This window comes from Thermobia domestica, chromosome 6, assembly GCF_964235325.1.
Source record: "Thermobia domestica chromosome 6, izTheDome1.hap1.1, whole genome shotgun sequence".
Taxonomy (NCBI): domain Eukaryota; kingdom Metazoa; phylum Arthropoda; class Insecta; order Zygentoma; family Lepismatidae; genus Thermobia; species Thermobia domestica.
This window is the reverse complement of record NC_137459.1, coordinates 117,255,703-117,279,656: the sequence shown is the minus strand read 5'-3', so window position 1 is coordinate 117,279,656 and position 23,954 is coordinate 117,255,703. Positions and strand designations below refer to the sequence as shown.

At 34.8% G+C, this 23,954-nt stretch overlaps 1 protein-coding gene across 3 annotated transcripts in view; it reads right to left on the bottom strand.

Annotated features, from left to right (window-relative positions):
• The window catches only part of SH3PX1 (sorting nexin 33-like protein SH3PX1), a 64,199-nt gene that overhangs the window by 20,638 nt on the left and 19,607 nt on the right, over window positions 1-23,954 (bottom strand). For all 3 annotated transcript variants that reach the window (XM_081762003.1, XM_081762005.1, XM_081762004.1), the window contains exons 3-7: window positions 21,758-21,916; window positions 9,978-10,113; window positions 4,500-4,636; window positions 2,045-2,173; window positions 1,431-1,545 (exon numbers count right to left, since the gene is read on the bottom strand). In XM_081762003.1, the coding sequence (XP_081618129.1) occupies window positions 1,431-1,545; window positions 2,045-2,173; window positions 4,500-4,636; window positions 9,978-10,113; window positions 21,758-21,916 (676 nt within the window). The remainder of the gene's footprint in view (window positions 1-1,430; window positions 1,546-2,044; window positions 2,174-4,499; window positions 4,637-9,977; window positions 10,114-21,757; window positions 21,917-23,954) is intronic.

Here is a 23,954-nt window from a genome sequence, read left to right as displayed (position 1 = left end):
AACAGAATTTTGCGTTCGAAAAAAAATTCGCAAACTTCGACTTTTCAGATATACTGATGTTCATTTGTTAATTTATGTACAAAAAGATACGCATGCGCAAACCAAACTATAATAAAATACAGTTTATTTATATCCCTATGTACATACCACAACAAGAATTATATCTTTACCTGTCTCCATAGCTGAATGGTGGGGCTCCGAATTTGACCATTTTCCATGTCTTCTACAATTTGTAAATTGTACTCCCAGTCTTTGATGGCCCATTACTTGGCAGGAAAATTTTTTTCGAGAAAACAAAAAAATATGTCTCTTAAAAACATGCCTAGTTGCTATAAAAAAAAAAAGTTTCAACAATATCTGAGATGGTGATGGTACTTTTTTTTTTTTTTTTTTTTTTTTTTTTTTTTTTTTTTTTTTTTGCCTGAGTTGAAATGGAAGGCACCGTATTCATTTTTACAGAAAGATTTATTTTGAACAAAGACATATTTTCTTTACCTCTCTTAAACTTTTCTTGCAAGGCTCATTAACAAAATATTGTGTCTACACCTGTGGATACAAAACCTATAAAAGAGAGTTAGAGGTGTTTTTTTTTTTCTTTTTCTTTTCAAAAGCCAGAGGCGAGTATATTGAGATGCAAGGAATTGTTTAAATTTTCACTACCCAAGTAGCTTCTTTTCACATAAAATGTGCTGCCACAAGATTAATTTAGTTGTTCTGTCAAAAGTGTCATATTGTCCGAACCAACCAATTAATTGAAAAGTATGTAAACAAACATGGAGCTTTTACACACACACTATTTTTAGCGCTATAACAAGTTTACCGTTGTAATATTTATGCAACATAGAAACTGACAGGATTAGAATAACGTGCATAACTAACTCACGAAGAATCGAGAAATATAGTCTTTCTGGAAAGTACAATAAAAAATATATATGGATTCCGAGCTGTAATAAGGAACACTTGCATTCCGTGAAAGAACAAGTCACGAAGAAAAATGCCCTTACGACTAGTAAAATCAATCTCTGCTCTAGATTTTATATTAGGGCGCTCCCGTGAGTTTGAACCACGCTTCGTCTTGAGCATGATTAATTCTAATCCACTATTTCTTTCTTTTCATCAAGTATATATTTCCCAGCTTCACCTTTAGATTAGAGCACAATAGACAAACGTGAAAATAAAATAATCAATAAGGTTATGAGCAATCAGATAATATTGCGTCCTTGCAACCCCTATACAATATACATTTAAAAATCGGCTATCTGTACTCAATTTTCCCTCCTCTTGATAAGGAGATAGCTCTAACATTAGAAGCGGCTATTTACTCCGTAAGCACAGTTTCGCACTCATAATTTACCGTATATTCACTATATGAAAAAATGTAACTACAACTACTGGCGAAGCGAAAAAAAGAAAAGAAAATGATAAATTACCTGATATTTGTTTATCTGGTAATGGTGGAATGGGTATTAAACTAAATTTATCCTCTAAGCGTTCATGCAACCAGTCAAAATGTTTATATCGTCTCGAGACCTGTATGTTGGTTGACTACAATAAAATAAAATAATACATGTAATTAAAAAATGTGATTGTTTTTTAATAGCACTACTGTTTCACTTAACACATCTGTAAAATTCAATGGCTTGTACAATATCCACAATGTATTCAAATAATTATCTACAAATCTGGCGAATACATTTTATTGCTAGTAATACGAAGTTTCCAAATTTGTTTCAACAGCTTTACAAAAATCTTGAAAGTATACAGTTTACAAAAAAACGAAATTGTACAAATTACTACTCATTAAATATCTTGACTCCTGGAATGACGTAGTTATACTGTCTTTATTTATTTATTTATGACTTCTTGATTTAAAAAAGAAAGAAAAAAACTTTTAATTTTTAACACTGAACTACTACTATTTTTATGTATCAATACTAGCTATGTATTCTTCAACTTATGAACTGTCTATTACTATTTTAATATTTCTACTTCAGAGTAAAATAAGATTGTTCCTATCTTCCACCACTAGTTGATGATCACTTACCGTAGGAGTTAACTGATACGCTATGAAGCTCTTCAGTCCTTTAAGCTTTGACTCTTTCTTAGGGGAAGCAACAACACAAGAATAAGGCTCTATGGTCGGCTGCCACATTATTTTTCCATCCTCTGTTTCCTAAATATTTAACAGAAATAATAATATTAATAATAATAATAATAATGACAAAGATTTATTATATCAGAATTATTAGTAAAATTACACTTCCAAGTTCACGAACTTTGTTCAAAAGCCAGTGAGTTTTCTGCTTAATTTTTTTTGCATTGATGGAAATACAAGTGAGATATGCATAGTCGTAAAAAATATCACCACTCATTAGATTTTTATTTTTTCTGTGCAAGACTGATCTTTAATTGCTATTTAAATGCTATTTATTGTATTTGTAATGTTCAATGATTTGCAAATTTAGTTGTGTATAACTCGGGAACTCAAAGCCTACACAACGCAGATCAAGGTCTACAGCCATACCAAGACTGATCCCGGTTGAATGAGGGTTTTTTTTTTTTTTAAATCCAAAATTGGACCACCCATATTAGAGAACCAAAAGCATATACACCATAATATTTCATATACTTATATAGCAAGTCTATGTCTACCACCATACAAAATGTGATTCCGATCGGATGATTTACATATACAGGGGATGGACAAAAAAAAAAAAAAAAAAAAAAATCTAAAACGTTTGCACAAGTGTGGAAATCATACCTAATATGGTGTGGGGCCTCCTTTTGCGTCCAAAACAACTTGGATCCGACGTGGAATGGACGTATACAACTCCTGAATTGTGGTGTGTGGAATTTTGTACCATTGTTCCTCCAGAATATGCTCCAGTTCCTTAAGGGACGTTGGTGGAGGGTAATGAGACCGAACACGCCTTTCTAACTCAGACCACAATGGCTCAATGATGCTCAGATCTGGTGATTGTGGGACCCAGGGCAGATGTGATAGTCCTGCTCATGCTCCTCAAACCATGATTTCACCGTTTTTGCAGCGTGACAGGGTGCCAAATCAACTTGGTAGATGCCATCACCATCAGGGAACAATTTTTTGGCCATGGGTAGAACCTGGTCCCCCAAAATGGCCTCGTACGCCTTAGCATTCATCATTCCATGCAGGGCTATGATGGGACCTGCAGAAAACCACGATATCACTGCCCATACTGTAACAGAACCACCCCCATGCTTTACAGTTGGGAGCAGACAGTCTGTATCATAGGCCTGCGACGGTGTTCTTGTTGAAAACAAGGTGAAGGTCGATTCATCGGACCACATTACGTGTTTCCACTGCTCATGAGTCCACGCCTTGTAGTCCTTGCACCACTGGATACGCCTCTTCGCATTTACTGCTGTGCCTACGGGTTTGGCGATAGCGGGCCTGCCATGAATTTTCAGTTTATGAAGTTCCCGTCGCACTGTTTTCGATGAAACCGGATTCTGTAGGCCGGAATTGAGTTCAGACGTAATTTTCATTGCAGTGGCCTTCGTTTTAGCTGCTACAATCCGTTTTAATGCCCTCCGGTCCCTATCTGATAGGATTGTCTTTCGACCACTGTTGTGCTTTGCAGACGTCGTTTGCCCATGAATTGTGTAATCCCTCTTGACATTGGTCACAGTACCTTTCGATACCCTCACAATGTTCGCCACTGTTGCCACTGAAGCTCCAACCAGACGGGCACCAACGATCATGCCTCTTTGGAAGTCTGTCAGGTCCCCCATTTTACCGCACCACTTTCACACCACGACACTCACAGGTGAAATGGTTACTGCTGTCGGAAGAGGAAGGTCCATATGATACATTGAAAACAAAAAACAATCGGCAACCGCAACACGTGTTGTACAGTGGAGGGCCAAACTTACGTGTCCCGTATGAAGTGTTTTTAGATTTTTTTGTCCATCCCCTGTATGTATGTATGATTTTGTATATGTTTCTGTTATCGAAATTATAAACCTAACCTAACCTAACAAAATGGAGCTACAATTTACTGGAATTGAATAGAACAAAGCAAATGGAAGGTAACTTGAGAACTGTGGCATTAGAAAATCACATGCATTTGATTCCTGTTGCAGCAAAACATTCTCACAAGTTTCCAATTCATACCAAGCCTGATTTCCAAAACTTAGGTCATGGCTGAAAAGTAGATCCTATTCTATATAGGTTCGATATTGAGTAAAGCACAACAAATAATGTTGAGGTAAATGAATACTGTACAGAAAATGTAACGTATTTTTAAGAAGCTATAGTAATAACGGAACATGAAAATAAATCACTACAGAAAAAGGTAACTGATTTTGCTGCTATTCTAAGAGGAATAACGAAACTTGCATCAAAACATTGCTACCGCTGCTATAGCTATGATCTAATGCTTTATTTCCTGGAATTGTATAATTTCCAGAAGTGTGCAGCATGGCATATCAGATAAAGACTATAGGATTCATATACTTACCACTATGTACACCTTATCTTCATCTCTCACTATATTTTTCAAAGTGTTACCTAGAACGTAACTCTCAACACCTGATTTCACGAACGTTGAAAATCGATTAAAATTTCTTCTGACTGTCGTCTTTCCTTCACCACGTCCTATAAAACAAAAAGTACAAATCAGCTATCATCACATACAAACGAACATAATTGAGAGTCATTATATTGCAGATAATGAGAAAGTATACATCACTGCATATTTTATTTTTTTTACATCACTGACACTATCATGTCATACCAGTTACAGAGCTTCACTGTCAGGCTTACGATGGATATCTCATAGGATTAGTTCTTTACTTATTCGGCAGCAGTCAATTACACAGTAGTACGTTCAACTTCTCTAATTACGGCACCCAGATTTTGCCATCCCATGTAATCTGGAGTACTTTCCGGTGCTGAAATATTGCGTAAAGAGTTCCACTGTCCTCTTTCAACTTGTATCGGAGCTGTGGGCCCTAAGTGCCACAAAACAAATGATAGATTAAAATCTTTTATTTGTATTAGGACTGAGTAATGTTTAATTTTTTTTTAAATCTGCATTACATAATGTAACATTAACGTTTCAACGACTTTTTTTTTTATCTAACCTAGTGAATGAAACTAGCAGTAGAGGTATGTAATGTTCGGCTAAAGAGCATGCATACTCGCCACCAGGGCTTTACGGTCAAACAACTTCTCTTGTTGAATAATATCTCGGGACGTTACTGTGTTCTAGTGAGTGAGTGTTTCCTCAGTTAGTGTAAAGGATAAAACGAAAGTTGGGCATTGTTCTGCTGTGAATTGTGGTACCATCGTACACCAGAATACAGTTGTATACAACCTTTGATATCCTGTTGTGACGTAGGTACGTCTATAATAATAAGGATAGCGGAATACCCAACGCGCTACCATTATGCGAAAGTTAGCATGGCTAGGAAGCGAGGCGTCTGAAAAGCGAACGGTTCTCTAATCAGGGGTTACCAGTTCACGCCTTGTTTCAACAACTTGATGTTCATTTTCGAGAAAGATATCTCTTACCATCCAGATGAGAACTTTTCTTTTCGACATCTACAGTACATTGTCTATCAGTATTCTCATACAAGTCACGCACATACCTTACCCTCCTCTGTGTTATCCTATTTCCAGTTCTTTTATTCCCTAATTTACCACATTTCTTCCGTAACTAATGGTTTCTTAGCTATTTTCTATTCCTGGCATCCTACTTCTGTAGTCTGATAAATGTGAACTTCCATCGCACGTTTGTACCTGTATCTGTTTCCTTGGTTTATTATTGCTGAAAATGTTTACGAATTTTCATATGAACCGATTTCTTGCTTCTTATCTTGCAAGTTTTCTTTCTTCTTCTGGTTACCTTTTTCAGTCGGAAATTCACTTCGGCCCGCACAATAATCGAATATCTCAGTCCCGGGAAAGGTCTTCACGACTTTTATACTAGCCCGGTATGACCTGCTCATTTGTCTTGTGTTGGTTGAACCAAGTATTCGTAACTATGAGTGACCTCTGTTTACCACAATTGATCAATCTCTCTCTCATTTACTTTGCCAAAATAATTACGAATGTACCCTCTTCTTCCTGAATTATTCTATTTTTTCATAACTTTCCTCTATTGTTCAGCTGCGGAAGCGTACGTATTTATCACTATTAAATACTTTTCTTTTCCCCTTGGCTCTTAGAATCATAACTATATCACCAACGAATTCTACTTTCAGGTGCTTATCCAGAATTACTCCCGCGCCATTACGACTGTTTTTCTCATTACCGGAGTAAACTATTTTATATCTTTGCTTCTCAATTTCCCACCATCTATCTACTTCATAAGCTCCTACCAAATCTACACTATTTGTTTTCATCTCTTCATTTTTAAGATTTTACTATTTTTTCTCCCTGTAACATAGTATGTATGTTCCATCTTCTTATCCTAATTATTTTGCTCCTTCTTGTGTTTCTCCCCCAATCAATACTTCATATGTTGTTGCTCTCTCGTCCAATATTCTTTCCCAGGGCATGCTCCTCCCAGAGAAATGAATAGGGAAATATTTTCTGGAACTACATTTTGCCCTGCAAAAGATTTCTTTTTCTTTTTTCTTTCTTTCTTTTCTTTTCTTTTTTTTTTAATAAAGAAAAATTGTAGCTTCCAATTGCCTTCCACAACGCATTATTCCAGCCATTAAAGCTATTCTCACCAAGCATGAGAATACTGTTAAAGTTGTCATACCAATTAATATCATTTCCGGCAACCTAACTACTGGAAGAACTGCTGACTTCGTCCAAGACACACTTCATCTGGCTTCTATACTTATATCAACTTAAAGGATGTTCATTTCAGAAGTACCGCTCATATGCAATATTTATTTGAATGAAGTCACGCTGATGTAAACCGAAACAAAAATTAAAACAAAAATTTAAAAAATAAAAAATAAAATTTATTAGTGAAACATACGAAGCATGAGTAAATTTTCTGGCTAAATGCTAATGAATTCTGCTAAATTAACATGCATTTTTCTTAAAGAAATTTACTTTTTTTCCCCTCAATATTTAAAATATTTTCTAAATGGAAGCATGAGCAATATAAAAATTGAATTTCTTTCTTTTCTTGATAAAAATTAAAACCACTACAATTAGAAGAAAAACCAATGACCCGATAACATTAATTCTACACAACAACAAACATTTACTTGTGTAGGTTTCTGGGGATATTTCTCGGAACTTTTCCTACTGCGTCGATAGAGAGTGTCGTTTGTCGACACACACTCTGAGCCGAGAGGCAATTTTCAACGAAGAAAAAAATAAAAACAAAAGATCGGTTTACACTCAGGCAAATAAGGTAACTAAATTTTACTGTACGACACAATCTTCCCCATCCGACTACGAAATTGTCCAGATCAAGTCTATCAGGAAAGGATTTGGTATAGGATTTCCTAAAATATATCGTCCCTCTCGAGACAAAAGGCGTATCTCATTTTCTTAACTTTTCCAGGAGACAAGTTTAAACTTTTTCTCATTATATATTCTATCGTCTTGTTTTCAAATTTAGTTTGACATCCTTCGTGTCAGATATGTAACTTACGAGATCAAATTAAATTTTGACAGAACACGATAATATAAACTTATAATAACATCTTTAAACTTGTCTCCTGGAAAAGTTAAAAAAAATAGATACGCCCCTTTGTCTCGAGAGGGACGATATAGAATACATGCACTTTATTCCACATGAAATAAAGATGTCCTAACTTGTCCTTACTTCATATCCCGTAACACTTGCATGAATACTGAAATATCCATGGCCCGAAATGGTACACAAATAGAAACGAATTCAGTACTACTGATGCTGGGAGAAGAGAAGTATTCCGGGATTTATAGTGGCACCAACGAGTTACCGGAGACAGAAGCCAGAGACTTATATATGTTTCAAAAGTTTTCTATTAAACTTATGTGCTACTGCAGAAAAAAAAAAAAAAAAATCTACTGGTTTAAAACCTAACTGTTAATCAGGGTTGGCAAAACTATGGTTTTTATTGAAAAAAAAACTTATTTTTTTTGTTTAAACCAGGTTTTTCTGGTTTAAATAATTTGCTCTATCTATTTATATTACATATGGACGGAAATAAGTTTGTTTCGCCTTGGTGTTATAATGCAACAGCAGGGTTATGCTGGAAGGGGTCTTATAAGCTTAAAGCGGAATTCAAACAGCTTCCCGGCTTACTTCCAAGAGAAATTGTCCTCCATTTGGACTCGAAACCGGGACTAATTGGCCACAAATGCAATGAGTCTGCCGACTCACTCACGAAGGACTCCTGATTAAAAATACGCTGTAGTGATCTTTACATACTTGTTAATATAACTGTAAAGAGTCATTTCAGGACAAAAAGATAAATAGTTACACAAGTGAAACCATTATACAGAATTACATATAAATCGGGAAACTCCCGCGTTAGCCATTGAGAAAATCCTGTTATTACTTTAAACGCAAAGCAAATCCTGTTATTGCTTTGCATGTAAAATCTAAGGTTAACGTATCATAACCAGTACGCTAAAACTGAGGTATTAAATTCCAAATTTAGTATGTAGATATCATTCAATAAAATTACAACGAAGTCCAATCCAAGCTAACGCTGGAAGCTACGTTGGCAGTCGACAAATTTTGCCAATGTCTATCAATATATTTAGGCAACCTTTGCTTCTTTATAAAACAAGCATTCAGGCAGGCAAAAACATATAATGTGGCTTCGTTTCGTATGTTCAGGCTTAACATCTTTATGTAATACCGAGGTTATAAAGAAGAATCGCTTTAAAGTGATATTCAAACCGCTACTTGGTTTACACACGAAAGAAGGGTTGCGGTTCGACCGAGAATTGAACATGGGACACCTTGATTAAAAGGTTAAAAGCAGATAAACTAATAAATATACTCCATAGTTCTGGATAATCACAATAACATTTTAAAACATTTTTCTGACCAGAACAAAATGAATTATTTAATAACTATACGATTTTTGTTACAGTTTCAAGGACCTAACGTCCTCTTCATCAGACATTGAGAAAAGACAGATGACAGCAAATCTTATATCTTCCTCAGCCGTTAGTTAGCATTTTCATTTATATAATTTTAATTGTTGTTTAAATTTGTAATATGTAACAATATCATATAATTACATTGTTAATACATGTTAATTGTCAATGCAATTTTACAATTCTATTGATCTTTATATAAAATAAAATAACAGAAATTTGAAAATATTCAAATTGCACTAACAGTCTTATGCATTTTTCTTTTCTATCACTTCTAATAATTTCTCTCATTGCTCATGTATATTTATACCACTTGTCCAGTTCATTAAGTTCTTCTCTTGTTCTTTCTTTATTCTTCTCGCTTCCTTCTACTTCCTAATAATCTTTCTTTTTTCTCTTTCTAAACCTCTAGCCCCTTCCCAATCTATCCTATGTCCCGTTTCTTTCAGATGTTTGTAAATAGCATTATTTTCTCTTTTCATTCGAACATCATCTTTATGTTGTTTCAATCTGTCCATGAGCCTTTTTCCCGTCTCCCCTATGTATTTCATGTCACACTCACTACATTTCACTTCATAGATAACTCCTTCTTCTTCCTCATCTATATTGCTTTCCCTCCTTTTCTTTGTTCTGCTCAGAAAAATGTTTTAAAATGTTATTCAGATAAACTAATGCAGATGGTTTGATATGTACAAACGTCACCATTAAGTTCACACGATTTAAAGCATTTTTCGTACTTTTTTTCTTTTTGGTTTAAACCAGTTGTTTAAAAAAAAAAAAAAAAAAAAAAAAAAAAGCTGGTTTAAACCAGCCAACCCTGCTGTTAATATTTTCCGACTTTATTATTTTTAGTTATCACAAGAATAAACATTAATGATGAAATTAGCATCTAAGTAGAGGGATAACGACAAAAAAAAATTGTCTAACTTACCAATAGAACTAACATCTCCAGTGCTTCCGGATTTGGAAATTTGAGTTGGAATACCTAAACTATTTTGGTTTCCTGTTTGTGTACCGCCTTCTGAATCATCGTCCCAATCGTCATCCCATTCCATTCCTTCATAGCCCTGCAAGGATTACAATTAATATTTCAGATTGTACCATGTGTTAAAAAATTAAAATTTCTATGTTAGGTTTTAGGATTTAAAGAAAGAAAAAAAATTCATGCAATAATACTGTTAATAAAATCACCGCATTTATTGTGCTCAGTCACTATTTAACAGTGCACGGAAGTTGGCCATTGAATTTCCTTACAACAGATTTCCTGTACAAAGAGCTTGCCTTTCAATGTAATACTCTACCAAACCACTTCGCTGAAAGTATTTTAAGCGCCTAAGCCACAAACATACCTACAGATAGAGATCGTTTTCCTATAGCAATTACACCCACAGAATGCTTGACAAAGATAAATCTGTACCGAAGCTCGATATGATACGTAAACGAACATTGATAAGTATCCAAAACTGATGTCATATTTCAATAATTATTCTCGGCCAAGTCCAATCCGGTTTAACTGCAAGGAAAATCAATTTTACTAGGCAAAACAAGGCTATATCAGACCACATTGCTCCGGGTTAAATGTTATATCGGAGTAGACATGCTATACTTTAGTTTTACGTGTAACAAACTTCTGTATGTCACAATGGTGGGAGTTAGTTTTATTAAATAAATATAAACTTTTCATGGGAGAACCTATTAAGTCATTGTTAGTGGCCACTTCCTTACTCTTGTCCAAGATATTACTTCCTGTCACTGTAAGATGTCTTTACAGGACCACATCAAGGAATAACAATTATTCTGCCCAAATAACAACCTATATAATATCATATTTGTGTTTGTTTGTTGAAGTTTTAGTGTTCATTTTCAATATTGAGGCTATGAGAGACATGGACCTACAATTTAAAGTGGAATCAGGACCATCCGAAGTTCAAATTTTAACGCTTTCTCACTAGGAATCGATTCCGGGACCATGTGCAAGCTTACGCACTAGCTACTAAATCAACGGGATAGGCTCGATAATCTATATGATAAAAACGAAATTACTTGTTTCTTGTATATATTGTATATATTTCTTGTATACATCTCTAAACTGCATTCCCTTTCCTTGACTCCAGTTCTACAATTACTAATTTTCCATACATCCATTAAAAGCAAGGGAAAAGGAAATTGGTCATGATATCCTTGTTCTACCGGCTTTCAGGTACAGCCTACTTACGTTCGGTATACGAACGAGAACTTGCCTTCTGGCAGGAAACTCCCGACAAAACAAATAATAATTATTATTGCAGTAAAAAGTACTTATCAGATCACGCGTTAATACGTTACAATGAAGTGAAACAAGACATAGACACTACAAAACGAACAACTAGTCACTATCTTCAACAGAGCATTTAGATACTGGACAGGGATAAGCATAACAATAGTTCCACAATGAAGCTTTTAAGCTATACAACAACAAAGAACGTCATGTTTTGTTACATGCAAAGTTAACAACAAAAAGTGATCAACATAAAAAAAAAAAAAAATAATCTAACAAATGATTGCACCACTTGATTAAGTAAAAATTTCGGTACTCTCCTATGTTTTAACTTGTCAACATAACAGCATCAAGTTAACAAATACCTAACTTGCTCGTATCTTTTTCAATATAATGTTCTTACTGATGAAATACACATAAATTAGGACTGCAATGAAAATAGGCCTTTTTATTCGCTTTTTGGTACTAAAAGGATCCTTTAATATTGTTAGTGTGTTAGTACTGTAACAACTATAGGATGCTACACTATTTAATGGTCTCTCTCTCTCTCTCTGAGGATTTTTTTCTATCACCTGCGACTAGTTAATCTTAACTATATATAAAACTACATGAGCTGACATAAATTATTGAGCACTTCCTGTAGGGCTACAATGATAAAATTTGGCATGGTTGTAGCTTTCCGGAACTAACCGACAGAAAAATTGCCAAAAGTGAATATTTTAAATTTTATAGGGGTCTAAAAGGGGATGAAGAAATTCCCATGTTATTTAAATGGGCCTTTTCTTGGGATACAAAATCTTATCTTCTAGATAGTTGAAATAGGAAAAGAAATGATAGAATTGTGGGTTCACGAGGTGCGAGACCGTAGGACGAGCAAAGAGAGTGTGTAGGGGCGAAGCCCCGGATGGACAAATTCAGGAAATATGAAGAGCAAGTTCACGAAATTCACTGTTGATGCAAAGGCCGACAGACAAGAAATGCGAGGCCGTAGGCCGATCAAACTCGGGACGGAACCCCCAGCTAGCCAAAGGCAAGTTTTAATATAAATGTACATGCAAGCAATAAAAAAAAAAATCAAAGGTAAACTAAAGTAATACATATATAAGCAACTACTTATCAAACAAGTAAATTAGTTTGTTGACTTGCTTTACACCTAATAGATGTCTGTGAATCCTTTTTAAGTATCACTTCTAAAGCAATGGATAAACAAAACATACCCCAATATAGACTTCGTAGCAGTCGTGTAATTTGACCGCTTTTTGATTGTTACGTCATATAATGAATTGTTATAAAGTCTAAATTTACGTGCAGTGCTTTGCTGTTCTCTTGTTTTAGAAATAATCAAAAAAGCAAATCCAGAGCTCTTATAAAGACGATAGTATACTGTATGGTACATTTTAAAATACCATACAGTACAACTCGCTCTAATTAAAGTTAAAACTTCATTAATGTGTGTCACAGTCACTCAGTTCATTCGATAACATATACACAATTCGTTAATATTTACTCACTTATTGCTTGCATTAGATGATTTAAATGATAGAGATTCCAAAGCTGCTTTATGATTTCCTAGTATTCAATGTTTTTATTTCTTATTATGGGCGTTTAAAAATCAGTGCATATTAACAAAAATATGTCAGCACAAGTATACAAGGCAACTAACACTGAAATTCTTATGGGGCAACGGTGGCTTAGTGGTACTGTGCTCACCTCTGGAGTGATGGGATGAATCCCTAGTTTCATGCTAGGCCATGTGAGCTTCAGTTGAATAACATAGTGTCCGTAGACACTATGGATTTTTCCGTTTCCTCCCACATTCTTATTCCACCAATACTATCATAAGGATTTACTTTCATTAATCGTTCATTTTATTTAGCCTAAACGGCACGAACGTGAGATGTTAAATTATTCTATTTTATTCTTATATTATTATTATTTTTTCTTTCAACTTCTTACGGTTTAGGAGCCAAGTTACAGATATGTGGTAAAACTGATACTAAAAAATACATTCTGTGCTACTATATTGTAAAGAATCACTTTAAGAGTCTCGGCAGAACTCAATATTTTCCTTCTATTGAAGGAATACACGATATTTCAATAACCTTTTGTACACAAAAGAACGAAGTTTACCTTAAAATATATCAACAGATGTGTGATCTGCCTATTTACGTCCATATCTCAAACTATTGAGTGAAGATTCATCAAGTCTAGGATAAACAGAAAGAAAGAAAGAAAAAGAAAGAAAGAAAGAAAGAAAAATAAGTGACGACCGCTAATTTCAACGGTTACTGCTTGCGAAATTAAGTTGTACTGTTACTGAAGTTATTTATGCTCCTACTGAAAACGTTCTTATGTTCAGCAACATTACCTTCGTTGCGAGAGGTTACTGGTTCAATACCCACTTGATTACCAATTTTCATTATTTTACAAGATACACATGTTTGAAACAATACTGCAAGTACACTACTTCTACTAGAAATTGCACATGGGAATATACTTTCTGGAGAATTTCTCATGTGCACAAGATTCCACTCTTACTCCAATGTCGAAAATACAGAAAATATTAAGGTATCGTCGTTACAGCTGACTTCTCAATAAGATCGATTTCTTCTTAATTGTATTGTGTGCTCCCACCGGAGATTGAAGCCGGGAACTTTCCCATAGTTGTAATTACGCAACAGAGCATTTGTCAACATAATATATACTAAGCGTTACCATTAAAATATGAACAATCTATCTACAAAGTTCATTCAAATGTTGCAGAATATAAAACACATTGACTGACTAAATGTTCCATTGAAGAGAAAAATATACCCCGTATTCTCATTACTGGAAATGTAATTCACTACCAAATCCAAATCAAATCATCCAATTTAAGGTAAATTCGTTATATGAATATTTTGGAAAAGAAAATTATATTCAGTGTTTTAATTTCCTACGTACTGTAGCATATCAAAACCAATAATTTAACAATAATCTGCGCTTACATTGCCGGGGTCAGCTACTTCTGACGGTAGAAGATATCCTTTGCTCACATGACTGTTCAAGAAAACATTAACATCTCAGGGACTATAAGAGACAGAAATCTGAATCGAAGAATATTGTAGCTCTTAAATTGTAGTTCTATTTCATCGTGAAATGAAATTAAATCTTTAGAGTTTTACGTCCCAAGATTATGCCGGTTAGGCTAAAGGAGACGGTGATGATGAGTAATGAATGAAATGGTGGAATGAAGAAAGTGGGAGGAATCGGGAGAACCCCGAGGAAACCCACGCACCAGAGGTGAACGCTCTACCACTAAGCCAGCGCGGCCCCGTTCTATTTCATCGTGTACACTTTTTAATTACCTTCTTTATAGTGAAACTGAGGGTCAAATTTTGGTAACAACTCACTAAAAAAATGTTAAATCTTTTGTTATCTTTCTTTCATTGTGTGTGTGTGTTTGACTACAATTTTATTAAACATTTACATATCTATCTGGAGAGAATACGTGACTTTGAATTTTATACTTTGTTTTTAACAAACAAAAATGGCAGATTATAGCTCTTTCGCGGTTTATGAGTTTAAATATCTCACCGAGTTACCACCAAAAAAAAAAAAAAAAAAAAAAAAAAAAAAAAAAAAAAAAAAAATGGCTTTAAAGAAGTAAAATGAAAAATGAAATCTTTGAGTTTTACGTCTTACGCTTATGCCGGTTAGGCTAAAGGAGATGGTTATGATGAGAAATGAATGAAATGGCGGAATGAAGAAAGTGGGAGGAAACGGGAGAACCCCGAAGAAACCCACGCAAACGGTGTTTGTCGTTTGTCCACCACAAGGTTCATATGGCGCGAGCTGGGATCGCGCCAAGAACCCCAAGTACCAGAGGTGAACACTCTACCACTGAGCCACCGCGGCCCCCTTTAAGGAAGTGTTGCATGTACTTCACTTACAGAAAATCTCAACTTTCATACTCAACGGAAGAAGACTTGTTCAAAATTTACAAGATGAGATGAGAAAACCTTATTTCTCGTCTCGTGAGAAACGTTACTCAGGTAGTACAGCGTTGAGCGAGCGAAGGGTCGATTCTAGTTCTTAAAAATAGGCTTCTGAACGATTAACACTGTACGCGATGGTTTCCTTGGATGATTTTTTCAAAGTTGTATCATTTTCTTCATAGCCAAACACTACTTGTCATAACACGTCATTTAAAACTCAAGATATACACGCAGATATTTAAATTAAACACATTCGAAAGCAACAGATTGTGAGGCTTAGTGTAAGCTTCAGTTGCTATAAATTCTCTGGAACTACTGCATTTTAAAATATATACATTTAATGCTAATAAATGTATTCTCTGAAACAATATGTAAAGAACCATTATGCATTAATTTCGGATATTTCATTAGAGATAATAGGCCGTTATTTTGAAAGCATGTTCTCGATTTTCATTTAGATATATTAAATGATTTCTTTTTAAGCAAATTGCTCCTTTGAATTTCATATTTTTCCAGAAAAGTATATTCTGCAGTAAACAATCTTATCAACTACTGCAAAGTTAACTACACATTCTCCCCACACAAGAAAGAAAAAAAAAAAAAAAAACTATATATTTTCAATTTCTGGACCAAATATGGCGGCAACTCAGCGCTGACTCAATGCTGCCTAACTTATCCTCTGTTTCAATTATTACTCTTGACGGAAAACAATCCTGTACATTTTACGAACAGTCCGAGGAAGTGACTGTTTCTTTGATGATGTGACCGTTTTATGGAGTGACTGTTTCGAGTTTTTGACGAAGTAAGAGGTTGACAATCTGACTTGTCCCTGTTACACGGTGTGTCCGTTTCATTTGACGAAATGACAGTTTCTTTTGACGATGTAATCGCTTTGAGCTTTAAAGCAAGTGGCAGGTTGATGAAGTGTCCTAGACCTGAATTATCAGGTAATGAATGTCCGTTCGTTCTCATTTTCGGTGGGTGTGATTACAGGCTAAAAGTCCAAGCTAAAACCATGTCCAGAGGTTCAGATCTCATTTCAATAGGAAGAATCAGTTGTTCAAAGCCGCTCAGTCGCTTACGGACGTGAAGAAATGGGAAAAAATTCAGAAATACTAAAATGATGCCAGGATATAAACAATACCATAATGAGATAATGAGATTGATATACGTATTTTTGCCTTTTATATAGGCGCCTGCTAATTTCTGTGTTTTTTAATGTATATGATATTAAAATTTCATTTGCTCATCAAGGAGTGTCAATATTTTTCAATGCTTCATTCGCGTGCTACTAAATTAGATAATATTAAATTCAAACAAGAATTCCAGTTTATTTATTATTGTTAGTATTATTATTACAAAATGTGCGGGAATTAACTCTCTATTAAAAATTGTTTAAAATTTTTAATACTTAACCAATTTTCTTGAAACAAAAAACATTTTCTTCCTTACAATGAAACAATTTACTACATGATATCTCATTTATGTCATTGCAGGTATCACCAGCGGACCATGACGCAACGTCTAACTTTGCGTAAGCGGGATCAGCTGGCATTACCGTACCAAGTATGATAGTTCGTGATACCAGTACAAAGATGACGACAAAGTGTGAAAGGACCTTGTGCCTAGGTAGATGCAAAGACTGTAAGGAATTGTCATTCGAAGCTAATGGACACAGGTTCTGTAGCAGACATTAGAAGACGTGGTCGCCCCTCAACAACCAGGACAAAGGAAAATGTACAAGTGGTTCAGGAAATGTTCACTTGAAGTACTCAGAAATCACAAAGACTTAGATCTCGCGAAAGTAGTTTAACCCGACACACAATTCGAACTGTTCTGAAAGAAAAGTTGAAGGTCCATTCATAGAAAATACATTAGTGTCAGAATTATCGCCGGAGGATTGTGATCATCTATTGGAGTATCGGGAAATGATACTTGCTTTGTATGAAAACTCGTCCGATCTTTTCTGTAATATCCTGTAGTCAGATGAAGCCGTGCTTCATGTCGGAGGGTTTGTTAACCGATTCAATTGTTATTATTGGGTAGGAGAGGACTCGAGGGTGGTTGCCTAGCCCAAAAGTCACAGTGTGGTGCGGCATGAAATCTACCAAAGTTGTGAGTTCATACGTCATTCGGGACACAATGAATGCAGAACGGTACATTGCTATGCTTGAAAATTATATTCACGATATTGTATTCACATGGGACAATTACAACGACCTAATTTTTATTCAAGATGAGGTTCCGCCTCATCTCACACGTCCTATCCGTGCGTGACTCGACATCTATTTTCCAAGATGCTGGTTGAGACTTCGTGACCCCTTGAATGGCCAGCAAGGAGTCCTGACCTAACGCCTTGCCACTTCTTTCTCTGGGTGTGAGCGAAAGAAGTTGTTTATTGCTCAAAAGGAAAAACTCTTGATCAGTTGGATAAGCGAATTCGACAAATTCTTGCAAACGTACCGCTGGACAATGGTGGTGTTTATGTGAAATTTTAGCAATGAGTAACAATTCTACCGCTGTAAGGGACAGAATGCTTTTTGTTTCATGAACATTGGTTAAATATGGAAAAAGTTACAAGCAATTTTCGCTAGGGAATTAATTCTCCCCATCCTGTATATTGAGTGAACTACCGTTAAGTGAATTTTACAGTTAATAACAATGTAAATTATCGAATATATATGTATATATCTACAAAAAGAAAATGAAAATGACAATCATGCTACACACATATCCTAGACACATCCTAAACGAGCAAATCAAGCAATTTACTGAGAAGGTATAATAATGAATCGATGATTGCGCAGATTACATCGATTACGTCTTTTACAAAGTTCATTTCTAGACAACTTTGAATTTTTCTTGGTATCTGCACCTTTATGTATAAAATGCATCACACTTAGCACGTAGCTAAAATTGCAATATAAGGGTGGATACCGAACTGAATGCAGAAAAATTAAAAATATGCAGAAATATCAAAAATATAATTTTTAAATAATATTAAAATGTACTTAAGTGGTTTGTATAGTTTCTGCAATCATCGAATCAATAAAAATCAGAGGTGCACGATGACGACTCTCACTATAAATATTACATTAGTACAAAAGGAATGTAATTTTAAAATGCCAGGAAAATCAAATATGACATGATTGTTTATACAACTGAGAGGAAATATCTGCCACACAGTTCATTCCTTAGACAAAACTTCACTCTAACTTAGAGTATCATTATTCTATCGAAGTTTAATGTAACAATTTATAATGGGCAGTTAATTCATTAAAGTGTAAATTTATCTCTATCGATTTTCAAAAATAAAACCAATTGTTACGGGTATCCTGATGAAATTCTTATATAATCTCAATTTTGGTAACACAGAAATTTTCTGTCTTATAAACCAATGCAGGGGTAATCCATATTGCTCTGGGTGAGTACATAATTAACTTTCGGATTTACCACTCTGTTCGAATTGGATAATGATAACGTCGATTAGGTATTTCCAATTCCAACAGAACCCTATACGAAGTATGTGATAAAATTAAAACCAGATATTCTATTTTGGAACAACTTTCTCAAAAACTTTTCGTCGAACTTGTTCATAAATAAGTATTTCATTAACAACCTTACAATATGGCATAAGCAATATCTCATGAAGAAGTCCACTAGCTGAAGTTCACTCTGAAGATAAATCATCCTCAGCGAAGTTTTCCGAAACACCTATTTTAATTACGTTCATGTTTCATAAATAAATATTTAAGTAATAACTGCAGCATGGCATGAATTAATTTCAGAAATGGAGATGAAAAAGTTTAGTACGGCGGCTCGCACCTTTTACTGTTCTTTCTAGTCATATTAATCGTCAGAAATCTATACTCCCTTTCATTCCAATTTTTGATATATACGTATTTTGGTAAATTTGTCAAACACCATATCATTGTGAACATATTCGTTGCAATGATTTAAATTACTCCCATCTCGTCCAAACCAGGGTTGTTGGAGTCTACCACAGCCTAAAAGTACATAGTAAGCTTTTTTTTCGGAGGGGTGGGGGATAAAACTAACATTAAAAACACACCACAAAAAAATCTAAAAATACACTTCAAAACTTGGATTGAAATAATAACCTTAATATATCTTCTCATGTGCATTGTACGGGTTATCTAAATTCAAACTGGCAGACAACAAAAAATATATAAATCAAGAAACAGATACAAATCCATTTTTGTTTTGGCATTGAATTTTGCTTTCAGTTCGGTTGGTGCGTCCGGGAAACATTTTAATGTGAACTTCGGCTATTCTATTAGGACTTCATATAATTTAAGTTTACAAAATTGAAACCATGAACAGCCATTTTGGGTACGATGTTAGTTTAACGATAGTAAAGCTTATTACCTACAGAATTTATTCCCTCTTTAGTGTTATATCGTGTCAATATATTTGAAATAGCAGACTTGGATATAGCGTTTTGAAACTTTCACCCTCGAATTTTATCGGATCCAATAAATATTATGTATACAGGCACCAGCACCGTTTTTATTCTTATTATTACTTATTTATATTGCTTGTTGTGTAGCAATTTGTGAAACAACTTTACATTTGCATCGCAATTTAAAATTTGTGAATAGGATTCCCGGCAGTAATGGAAATGGAAACTATTTACTCGTATTTTACTGTTTTACATAGACACGAAACAACAAGGATATGACAAGCACATGTGATACAGTAAAATACAGGAAAAGTTATGGCATTTTAAAAAATATTAACACCGTCATTTTACAGGTTACCAATAGTATCTGGTTTCGAATGTGTTCACAAAGGAGTTCCAACAAAACGTAAGGGAATGCAAAAATGACACGGTGAATGTGCACAATGATGTGTGACAGTACCCGAACACCTTAAATTCCTTTCCAAACAATGCTATATTGCTGGTATGGTGAGGATCCAAGGGAACAGCATGCTGAACTGGCAACGTTGCTTTTATTAACATTGGGCGCCTTACCAATATGACCAAAGTACTAACAAATTTGGTTGCTCTGTTGTAAAATATTATGAAGTTATGAAACAGTTATGCAGTTAATCATCATCACACGTAACGCCTTCTAAATTACATACTTAAGTTTAACTGCTAGTTAAATAGCGTATTGTCTTATAAAATAGAGAAGTAAGGGTGACGCAGAATCAACATTTGCTATACTACCATCATCCACGAAATTTGTCAGTAAATGTTGACATTCAGCTTTTATGACGACAACGTTGAGCTTAACATTTATCAATGGAGGATGAAATCACCTCTTTCTATTCCTTTAACGAACTCTCGCATAGTAGCAAATAAGATTGTTCCATCTTTCATCTATCCAAATTATAAATTCAACTGTAGTTCATTCATATAATTTTCCATCCTTCTGCCATTTCCCCCTCTAAATTATTACTCGTCTTGTGAAAAGCCTTTATCTCCGTTAGTATTTCGTTCATCTTCTTTTTAATGTTTCGAATGTCTAAAACGTATTTCATTTCTATAACCTTCGATATACTCCCTTAACCTGAGTCTGATCTTTCTTTTTGAATTTTGAATTGCCAATGTCTTTTTCACATGACTGCGGTAATCTAACGAACTCCACTGTTTTGTATATTAACCGTGACGTAGTTTCTGATTTCAGTCCATTGTTTTTCTAGATTTCTGTCCGGTTTACAGATTAATGGTTATATATCAAATACGTGTGCTTTCCCTAAATTTTTCGTAATATCTTTTTTTTTTTTTTTTTTTTTTTTTTTTTTTTTTTTTTTTTTTTTTTTAATAAGAAATTTCATGGATTATTTCCGGAGCCTCTTTCCTTGTATATATTTAACCGTGTCAGTTTCAAATTTTCTCAGTCACTTTCTATCTTTTGATAAAGGGTTCTGTTTGAATCCGAAATATCAAGTCAGTATTATAAGGTCTACGCTAAATGATAAGTACGAATGTTGTAGTTGAGGTCGATTGGTTTCGCTGTTACCGATAATAATTTCAAGTTGAGGAAAAATTAAATAAATGAAATAACCAAGTATATTTTCCAAGGGAATGTCTAACTATGTAGATTTTACATCTAATTCCTATTAATGTTTCTAAGGTTTAAAACCAAGATTTTTTTTAAAATTCAACACTTTGAGGCTAACACAAAATACTATATATTGAAAGTAATCGAAGCCGAAGTGCACCCCTAGAATAAATAACTAAGACACTGAATAATGAATGCAAGTACCAACTATAAAAACAAAACTACATGATGCAGTTGCTTCCTATGTATTTGCTTACTACTGCACTGATGTGGGTCTACAGAAGCTACTACGGCAACATCTGGAATTCTGCTCTGCTCTGGTTAATTGTTAGCACACCGAGAGAGAAATTATCACCTTGTTAGATGAGTTAGCAGAACTGTGAGACTGTTGATGAGAAAGAGGCTCTTTCTCTTTTTCTACGCTTTTTCTCTTAGAGTCACCTGCCTGCTGATTATTGTAACCTCCTTGATCCTGATTCCAAGGGTCTCGTTGATTCCAGTCCTGGTCCGTGTTCCAATCTTGGGCTGCTGGAGTTTCTGTAAAGCCTTCTGGTAATGGAGGTGGAGGCATGGCAGGTGGCTGGCTCTTAACTGGTGTAATTTCCTACGAAACAAAAACAAAAATTACTAATTCTACGGTCTTATACAAAACATGTTTTAACTATCAGTAACAAGATAATGCTAGCTCTAATACCTCTACTTAGTCTTGGGTCATTCCATATCAAATCAAGGAAGGCTTGTTTGACGGCTTACTATAAGTGGCCGATTTCAGTATATAGTGGCCGATATATATAGTGGCAGATTTCAGGATATGATCAAGGGAGGAGATAAACCATAGTTTGTTGCCTTATCCAGTGTATACTTGAACGTCAAGGGGGAGGCTATAGTACCTATAGCCCACCTTGGATCCGCGCCTGTATATATATATACTAGCATCAATTACCCGCTTCGCTGGGTTAAATTAAGAAAAAATAGTAATATGTTTTCTTAGTCACTCACTTTTACTATTACTAAGCGCTCCTTTATATTGGCCATTTGCGATTATTTTTATCCCCCTCTCCTCCCACAATTTGCGGGGCTGAATTTGGATTTAAAAGACATTAGAAGTGTCAGTGTTCATCTCAGCGACCTCAAAAAACTATAGATTCGACACTAATATAGGTCATTTTCGATCATTTGTAAATCTCTTTCTCCCTCTTTAAAGTTACATCGTCAAAGTGATATGACAAAAATCATCTCATGTTCGAACTTCATCTAGGTTGAAAATTTGATCGAAATCGGCCCTGTGGTTCAAGAGTTATTGAGTTTAATTTATTTTATATATCTCCCCCTCCCCAAAGTTTTACTGCCAAAGTGAAACAATAGAAAACATCTCAGGCCCGAATCTCATCTACGTTAAAAGTTTGATCCAGATTGATTGTTTGGTTCAAGAGTTATTAAGTTTTACTTAAGTTCTATCGTCAAAGTGAATAGATAAATACCATCCCAGACCCGAACCTCATCTATGTTGAAAATTTGATCGAGATCGGTCAGGTGATTCAAGAGTGAAGTCACATAGACAGTCATTGATTTTTATTTTTTACATATATATATCTTCGCCTCCCCTTCCCCTACGTTGCACCATCAAATTTAAATGATAAAAATTATCCAAATCCCGAACGTCATCTATATTGAAAATTTGATCGAGATCGGTTGGGTGTTTTAAGAGTTAAGTTTCATTTATGTTTATATATAAATCTCCCCTAGGTTCTACCGTAAATGTGAAAATAAAAAGAAAAAAGAAAAGAAAAAAATCCGAACCTCGAAAATTTGATCCAGCCTGAAAATTTGATCGAGATCCGTCGGGTGGTTCAAGAGCTATTAAGTTTTATTTATTTTTATAGATGGTACGGAAGATTACTCTACATTTGGAGTGAATTCATATAATTCAAATGTGACAGTGTGATTAGGTGCAGTGTGCGGTGATAATCGTAGTTGGCTAACAAGCATTTTATCGGCTGCATCTCTCCCTGGTCCACGACTACGAAACCTTAGACGTTATCCGATATATTTTTATATTTGACACTCACATCTTTTGATATAGACATTAATCCATTTTTTAACCATGAAGTTTGTTTACCAGTTGTTTCATTCATATATTTTGTATTATTTTTTAAGTATATTTTAGTTCACATTTTAGATGCTATGGAAACTACATTCAACTGGATATTTTTACCACATTCATTGAGTTCCTTCATTTGTTTTGAACTGCGTTCATTTGTTGCTTTTGAACTAGTAATGTAAATGGGGTCTCATGACTACGGAGATATGCAGCGATAAAATGCCTGATAGCTAACAGCCAATAAAATGCCTGATTAACACCGCAGACCGCAATTGCACTGACACATTTGAAGTATATGAATTCACGCCGAATGCAAAGCCATCTGTCGCGCCACCTACCACGGGTCGAGTAAACGTTTAAGACAAAAATTTGTTCGGTACTGATTATTGCAGTTATTCTGGAACGAAACATGGGATCTCCGAACTGAAGAAACCTTAGTGAAACTAGTGGTCACTGATTATAGTGTCATCTATCGAAAGAAAAAAGATTTCGAATAAATTAACTTACTTTTTCCCCGTGGAATCCATATCTACAATAAAAA